Genomic DNA, 8,860 nt, shown 5'->3' on the forward strand with positions numbered 1-8,860 from the left:
GGAAGCCTGTCTGCGGTCACTCCTTCCACTGACCAGACCACTGCTGCCCGTGTACCCCTGGAACCAATTTAAAAGTGCCTACAGCCAGCCCAAGTTTGTTATGTTAGGCCTTGGAAGCCTGTCTGCGGTCACTCCTTCCACTAGACTTCCACTGACCAGACCACTGCTGCCCGTGTACCCCTGGAACCAATTTAAAAGTGCCTACAGCCAGCCCAAGTTTGTTATGTTAGGCCTTGGAAGCCTGTCTGCGGTCACTCCTTCCACTAGACTTCCACTGACCAGACCACTGCTGCCCGTGTACCCCTGGAACCAATTTAAAAGTGCCTACAGCCAGCCCAAGTTTGTTATGTTAGGCCTTGGAAGCCTGTCTGCGGTCACTCCTTCCACTGACCAGACCACTGCTGCCCGTGTACCCCTGGAACCAATTTAAAAGTGCCTACAGCCAGCCCAAGTTTGTTATGTTAGGCCTTGGAAGCCTGTCTGCGGTCACTCCTTCCACTGACCAGACCACTGCTGCCCGTGTACCCCTGGAACCAATTTAAAAGTGCCTACAGCCAGCCCAAGTTTGTTATGTTAGGCCTTGGAAGCCTGTCTGCGGTCACTCCTTCCACTAGACTTCCACTGACCAGACCACTGCTGCCCGTGTACCCCTGGAACCAATTTAAAAGTGCCTACAGCCAGCCCAAGTTTGTTATGTTAGGCCTTGGAAGCCTGTCTGCGGTCACTCCTTCCACTAGACTTCCACTGACCAGACCACTGCTGCCCATGTACCCCTGGAACCAATTTAAAAGTGCCTACAGCCAGCCCAAGTTTGTTATGTTAGGCCTTGGAAGCCTGTCTGCGGTCACTCCTTCCACTAGACTTCCACTGACCAGACCACTGCTGCCCGTGTACCCCTGGAACCAATTTAAAAGTGCCTACAGCCAGCCCAAGTTTGTTATGTTAGGCCTTGGAAGCCTGTCTGCGGTCACTCCTTCCACTAGACTTCCACTGACCAGACCACTGCTGCCCGTGTACCCCTGGAACCAATTTAAAAGTGCCTACAGCCAGCCCAAGTTTTTTATGTTAGGCCTTGGAAGCCTGTCTGCGGTCACTCCTTCCACTGACCAGACCACTGCTGCCCGTGTACCCCTGGAACCAATTTAAAAGTGCCTACAGCCAGCCCAAGTTTGTTATGTTAGGCCTTGGAAGCCTGTCTGCGGTCACTCCTTCCACTGACCAAGAGTAAAGATAGAAAGGGGCGCACCAATATATAATGTCACAGTCACATCCGGTCACGGCAACATTTTATATGTTGCCGAAGATACATAAAGACGAGAAGAAACCACCAGGAAGGCCGATTGTTTCTAGCATTGGGAGTATCTGCGAGCGGGCAAGTGAGTATTTGGACTTCTTCTTCCAGCCAATAGTCACGGCCTTGCCCTCCTTTATAAGGGATTCTGCCCATTTTATTGAGGTCTGTGGACGGATAGAACTGCCGGGAGAATTCTACCTGGTAACTTGTGATGTGGAGTCTTTGTACTCCAACATCAAGCATAGTGATGGCCTGCATGCGGTTACTTTTTGCCTAGACAAACTGTCACACTCAGATCGGGGGCATGATTCTTTTCTGTTGGATCTGCTGAAATTTGTTCTTCATCACAACTATTTTTTGTTTGACAGAACATTTTATTTACAGACAGCTGGAGTGGCAATGGGGGCGAAATGTGCACCAACCTACGCAAACATCTTCTTAGGTTGGTGGGAGGAGGTGTTTGTGTACCCATCCCTGGCATATCAACATCATGTCCGGAATTGGCATCGCTATATCGATGACTTATTCTTTATTTGGTCGGGCAGCAGGGAGGGTTGTACTGATTTCATCCACAGCCTCAATTCCAACCCCCATAATATCTTTTTAACCCACTCTATTTCCAACAGTTCGACTAGCTTTCTGGATCTGAGAATTTTCGTACAAGGGAACAAGCTGGTCACGGACCTTTTCCGGAAGCCCACTGCTACTAACGCTCTTTTGGAGTTCAACAGTTTTCACCCTTGGCACACGAAGGTGGGCGTCCCGACGGGACAATTTTTACGCATTAGACGTAATTGCACTCGGGATCAAGACTTTCTGATGCAAGCTCGGGATCTGACGGACCGCTTCAGACAGAGGAGTTATCCCAAACGAGTGGTTGCCACGGCTTTCCAGCGAGCAAGACAACATGATCAGGCCTCACTTTTGATTCCTGTGGGTCGTTCCCGAGAATCGCAGACGAGGTTCATCACGGACTATAATGACAGCTGGGGGCAGGTAAGACACATCCTCACTAGACATTGGCCGATCTTGCAAACAGATATGCAAACCACACAAGTCATCAGCAATAGGCCGTTATTGACATCTAGAAGAGCCCCGAATCTGAGGCAGTTGTTGACCAGGAGCCATTTTTCTAGGCCCACGGTCAAACTTAATAGGGGTATTGTCCTCAAGGGATCATTCCCCTGTGGGGAATGTAATGTCTGCCCCTTTATGACGCCCACCCGGGACATATTTACACACCCCACGAACTCCAGCAGACATGCGTTAAAGGCTTACATCAACTGCAGGAGCAGAAATGTTATTTATGTGCTAATTTGCCCTTGTAATATGATCTATGTAGGGCAAACATCCCAAGAACTACGTAAGAGGTTTCAAAAACACGTATCAACCATACGCCTGGCGGCTACGGACCAAGGCAAAGGTAAAATCTTGACTCCTGTGGCGGCGCATTTCTTGCTGAATCATAGGGGTTCGCCCATTGATTTGCAAGTTGTGGGGTTACAGAGGGTTTCCTGTGGCGAAAGGGGTGGCAATATATCTAACTATCTCTTGCGTGCTGAGTCCAGGTGGATTTTCGATCTTCAGGCGGTCGCACCCATGGGCCTAAATGAGGAATTGCTCTTCACGGGGTTCCTAGGATAGTTGGTGCGTAGATTCATTGGGGTATTTTTAGTTTCTGGGACGTCTGATTTGGTTCCCTTTAGATTTGGTGCCCATATCTAATTTTGCATTTGTCTCCATTCAGGAAGGCTGAGGACGCACCCAAAAGGGTGATGATCATCCCTGGAAATTGGGATATGGATATTACAAGCTTACTGTGGGGACCAACATGGATGCAGAGGTCTTTGACACATTAGATAATGAAGTGGACCCTGGAGGGTGGATGTGCGGCATGCCATTATGGCAAATGGAAGGACATCTTGTGCAGAAGAGATTTTGCTCTCACAGCTACAATGCGGATTTTATGGCAAACTCCTATTATGGACCATGGGCTCGGATGCGCATTTGAGATTGGCAAGTCGGAAGGGGCTTGTGATGAAGAGTGCTTTCTCTCGTATAGATCTGGATGGTGTCGGCCTCATCGACTATGGGACTATAAGCTGGGGACCGGAAACGTCTACATAGCGGCATTGAGAGAATACTCGTACATATACTTACGGACTCAAGGGACATCAGTCTGTTTATATTTATATATGTGTGTGTTTTTTGCCTGATATTGTTATATACTGTATATGGTTGCTGTATAGGTGTTTACGTGCACTTATACCTGTGCACTTGCCAACAATAATAATATTCCTTTCTCCCTTTCAGGTTTTCTGGGTGGCTTTATATGCCCTGTCTTTTTGTGTCCTTTGGCGGTTTTGCCTTTAATCACTAGTATATGTCTATGATTGTGATATCTCCCGGCATTCTGCGGGTGGATATCTTGTGCCTCTGTGTCTTGCTGCAACATGCACACTCTGCCCTCTTTTTACCTGTTGTGTTTTTTTTTTTTTTTTTTTTCCCCTCCCTTCCCCCCTCTCTGGCTTTTTGGTCCTTATCCCACCCCCTCTGCTCTGTGTCCCATGATGTGTCCATCTAGCCGGCCTTCCTAGCTTAGTCCGGTCCTCGGGCTTTATTCCATTTCTCTTTGCCCTGTGTCCTATGACGTGTCCATCTAGCCGGCTGGCACGGCGCGTGCGCAACGTGGTCCTATGGAATACCGCGGTTTGCGCGTGCGCATGTGACCCTTTGGACGCTCTAGGATTGCCGTTCATTATGATTGTGTTCCTGTCGTCATGGCGTCGCCGGCGTCTTCCGGCTTTTACCTCTCTCTCTCTCTCCCACACCGGTATGCAATTTACCTTATTGGATTTATTATTTAAGCACACACTGTTGCACCTTTAGTTTCACTTCCCCTGACGAAGCTGCGGAGGCAGCGATACGCGTGGGGTGCGCTCCCACCTTATCCTTCTCCTACCTCAGGGCCATTTTGGGGCTGTTATGTTCCCTGGCTCTATGTGGATTTAACCCTTGTGGTGCTCTGTGCCCTTTGACATTGCTGCATCTCCATATACCAGAATTGACGCAGGACAGGTTGTATCCACAGCTGTTATATAGCATGCTATCACATTCCAATCTCAGGACCATGTATTGCATGGATGTTTCATTTTTTGGTTATTAGCAGTGGATACTGACATATTGTGGTCGAGTCCTTTGCGGCCTGTATAGGCACATTTTTGCAGGAGAGCATATGTGACTAGGTGCATCTAGGGTAGGATATTACTGTTTTCCTATTGTATTATGGGATTGTCATTTATTATGGGATATGATGGGTATAGGGATTTGTACATTTGTTTTTAAATGTTTTTAACATGTTTTTTGAGGTGTTTAATAAAGGTGTTTTGCTTTATAGTACTACCGATTGTCTCTATATTTTGGGTTGTGCATACTATTTTTAGTCTACCCTTTCTCTTTTCGTTTGTCCTTCCACTGACCAGACCACTGCTGCCCGTGTACCCCTGGAACCAATTTAAAAGTGCCTACAGCCAGCCCAAGTTTGTTATGTTAGGCCTTGGAAGCCTGTCTGCGGTCACTCCTTCCACTGACCAGACCACTGCTGCCCGTGTACCCCTGGAACCAATTTAAAAGTGCCTACAGCCAGCCCAAGTTTGTTATGTTAGGCCTTGGAAGCCTGTCTGCGGTCACTCCTTCCACTAGACTTCCACTGACCATACACTGCTGCCCATGTACCCCTGGAACAAATTTAAAAGTGCCTACAGCCAGCCCAAGTTTGTTATGTTAGGCCTTCGAAGCCTGTCTGCGTCCCGTTCTTTCAACTACAACTACACTGACCAGGCCACTGATGGCCGTGTTCCCCTGGAACCAATTTTAACTTGCCTACAGCCAGCCCTATGTTATTATGTTAGGCCTTCGAAGCCTGTCTGCGTCCCGTTCTTTCAACTACAACTACACTGACCAGGCCACTGATGGCCGTGTTCCCCTGGAACCAATTTTAACTTGCCTACAGCCAGCCCAATGTTAGGCCTTTGATGCCTGTCTGCCGTCACTCCTTCCACTAGGCCTCCACTGACCTGTCTATTGCTGCCCGTGTACCCCTTGAACCAACCTAATAAAATATTTTAAAAATTAATTTGATTATAAAAAATAAGATCGTGTTGAGATCTCAAATGCAGACATTTTAACAATCAAAACAAACACACATCAAATATCTGGAACTGTACTACAAAGGTCCAACAGCTACAATTTCTTTCTCCTGCAAGAAGTTAACTGAAAGTTTTTTGGAGTTGTTAACACAGATATGGCATCCACCGAGTGTTGTCCTGTCGCGTCTCCTTTAAATTATTTCCAATAAGATGTTAAACTACTAATTTAATAAAATCAATAATTAAAAAATTAATTGAGTAAGTCAAAAGCACATTGCAAATAAACATTAATTACAAATCAAGAAGCATGGCGCGTCCGAGGGTGAGTAGATACCGAATAAGAATATAATCACCCTCGGACGCGCAATGCTTATTTAAAACAGCCTTCCTTCCTATGAATCAGCCCTTCCGTGGTGTAGAGAGAGGTTGTGTTACACTCCAAGGTGTTCCCCAGGTTGCCTTTCCTGAGCTTCGATCTTCCGGCTCTCGTTTAGTAGCTGTTGGAAACTACGCTGCATTAGGCCTACTAATTGTGTATGGGTGAAACAGTGGCGCATCTGCGGTCCCTCCTTCCACTAGGCCTCCACTGACCTGTCTACTGCGGCCCGTGTACCCCTTGAACCAACCTAATAAAATATTTTAAAAATTAATTTGATTATAAAAAATAAGATCGTGTTGAGATCTCAAATGCAGACATTTTAACAATCAAAACAAACACACATCAAATATCTGGAACTGTACTACAAAGGTCCAACAGCTACAATTTCTTTCTCCTGCAAGAAGTTAACTGAAAGTTTTTTGGAGTTGTTAACACAGATATGGCATCCACCGAGTGTTGTCCTGTCGCGTCTCCTTTAAATTATTTCCAATAAGATGTTAAACTACGAATTTAATAAAATCAATAATTAAAAAATTAATTGAGTAAGTCAAAAGCACATTGCAAATAAACATTAATTACAAATCAAGAAGCATGGCGCGTCCGAGGGTGAGTAGATACCGAATAAGAATATAATCACCCTCGGACGCGCAATGCTTATTTAAAACAGCCTTCCTTCCTATGAATCAGCCCTTCCGTGGTGTAGAGAGAGGTTGTGTTACACTCCAAGGTGTTCCCCAGGTTGCCTTTCCTGAGCTTCGATCTTCCGGCTCTCGTTTAGTAGCTGTTGGAAACTACGCTGCATTAGGCCTACTAATTGTGTATGGGTGAAACAGTGGCGCATCTGCGGTCCCTCCTTCCACTAGGCCTCCACTGACCTGTCTACTGCGGCCCGTGTACCCCTTGAACCAACCTAATAAAATATTTTAAAAATTAATTTGATTATAAAAAATAAGATCGTGTTGAGATCTCAAATGCAGACATTTTAACAATCAAAACAAACACACATCAAATATCTGGAACTGTACTACAAAGGTCCAACAGCTACAATTTCTTTCTCCTGCAAGAAGTTAACTGAAAGTTTTTTGGAGTTGTTAACACAGATATGGCATCCACCGAGTGTTGTCCTGTCGCGTCTCCTTTAAATTATTTCCAATAAGATGTTAAACTACTAATGTAATAAAATCAATAATTAAAAAATTAATTGAGTAAGTCAAAAGCACATTGCAAATAAACATTAATTACAAATCAAGAAGCATGGCGCGTCCGAGGGTGAGTAGATACCGAATAAGAATATAATCACCCTCGGACGCGCAATGCTTATTTAAAACAGCCTTCCTTCCTATGAATCAGCCCTTCCGTGGTGTAGAGAGAGGTTGTGTTACACTCCAAGGTGTTCCCCAGGTTGCCTTTCCTGAGCTTCGATCTTCCGGCTCTCGTTTAGTAGCTGTTGGAAACTACGCTGCATTAGGCCTACTAATTGTGTATGGGTGAAACAGTGGCGCATCTGCGGTCCCTCCTTCCACTAGGCCTCCACTGACCTGTCTACTGCGGCCCGTGTACCCCTTGAACCAACCTAATAAAATATTTTAAAAATTAATTTGATTATAAAAAATAAGATCGTGTTGAGATCTCAAATGCAGACATTTTAACAATCAAAACAAACACACAACAAATATCTGGAACTGTACTACAAAGGTCCAACAGCTACAATTTCTTTCTCCTGCAAGAAGTTAACTGAAAGTTTTTTGGAGTTGTTAACACAGATATGGCATCCACCGAGTGTTGTCCTGTCGCGTCTCCTTTAAATTATTTCCAATAAGATGTTAAACTACTAATTTAATAAAATCAATAATTAAAAAATTAATTGAGTAAGTCAAAAGCACATTGCAAATAAACATTAATTACAAATCAAGAAGCATGGCGCGTCCGAGGGTGAGTAGATACCGAATAAGAATATAATCACCCTCGGACGCGCAATGCTTATTTACAACAGCCTTCCTTCCTATGAATCAGCCCTTTCGTGGTGTAGAGAGAGGTTGTGTTACACGAAGGTGTTCCCCGGGTTGCCTTTCCTGAGCTTCGATCTTCCGGCTCTCGTTTAGTAGTTGGTGGAAACTACGCTGCATTAGGCCTACAAATTTGGTATGGGGTGTAGAGACAGGTTGTGTTACACTCCAAGGTTTTCACCAGGTTGCCTTTCCTGAGCTTCGATCTTCATGCTCTCGTTTAGTAGTTGTAGAAAAGTACGCTGCATTAGGCCTACAAAATGGGTATGGGGTGGAGAGAGATGGTGTGTTACACTCCAAGGTGTTCCCCAGGTTGCCTTTCCTGAGCTTCGATCTTCATGCTCTCGTTTAGTAGGTGTCGGAAAGTAGGCTGCATTAGGCCTAAAAAATGGGGAATGGGGTGGAGAGAGATGGTGTGTTACACTCCAAGGTGTTCCCCAGGTTTCCTTGCCATTGCTTCGGTCTTCCGACTCTCGTTTAGTAGTTGTAGAAAAGTACACTGCATTAGGCCTAAAAAATGGGTATGGGGTGTAGAGAGATGGTGTGATCCACTCCAAGGTGTTCCCCAGGTTGCCTTTCCTGAGCTTCGATCTTCATGCTCTCGTTTAGTAGGTGTCGGAAAGTAGGCTGCATTAGGCCTACAAATTGGGTATGGGGTGGAGAGAGATGGTGTGTTACACTCCAAGGTGTTCCCCAGGTTGCCTTTCCTGAGCTTCTATCTTCAGGCTCTCATTAAATTGTGGTTAAATGGAACAACTGCATTTGGCGTACTAGTTGGTTTGGGGCCTACTATCGGTGTCTGCCACTCCTTGCTGTTCTCCTGGTTTCCTGTCCTGAAATTCCATTTTCAGGCTCTCGTTAAGTAGTTGTTAATGTTAGACTGCATTTGGCCTACTAGTTGGGTTGGGGCCTACTATCGGTGTCTGCCACTCCTTGCTGTTCTCCTCCACTGAACAAAGCTGTGCCGCCTGTTTACTACGGTTGCCAATTTTGAACTGCATTTCGACTACTTACTGATTTGGCCCTACTCTCT

The 8,860-nt window shown here is 45.6% G+C and overlaps 1 protein-coding gene across 2 annotated transcripts; it reads left to right on the top strand.

Annotated features, from left to right (window-relative positions):
• Nucleotides 1–1,268: 1,268 nt before the first annotated feature.
• LOC138676510 (uncharacterized) lies at nt 1,269–3,212 on the top strand. 2 transcript variants are annotated; one of them, XR_011320788.1, is made up of 4 exons: nt 1,269–1,376; nt 1,921–2,290; nt 2,637–2,717; nt 3,042–3,212. XR_011320788.1 is itself a non-coding variant. In XM_069765886.1 (3 exons), the coding sequence occupies exons 1-3, from the start codon at nt 1,694–1,696 to the stop codon at nt 3,048–3,050; spliced, it is 687 nt and encodes a 228-aa protein (XP_069621987.1). In that variant the 5' UTR covers nt 1,385–1,693; the 3' UTR covers nt 3,051–3,212. The 2 variants fall into 2 exon arrangements, 1 of the variants encoding a protein (XP_069621987.1); XM_069765886.1 differs by lacking the exon at nt 1,269–1,376 and having other exon boundaries at nt 1,385–2,290.
• Nucleotides 3,213–8,860: the final 5,648 nt, after the last annotated feature.

This window comes from Ranitomeya imitator, chromosome 4 (genome assembly GCF_032444005.1).
Source record: "Ranitomeya imitator isolate aRanImi1 chromosome 4, aRanImi1.pri, whole genome shotgun sequence".
Lineage (NCBI taxonomy): Eukaryota > Metazoa > Chordata > Amphibia > Anura > Dendrobatidae > Ranitomeya > Ranitomeya imitator.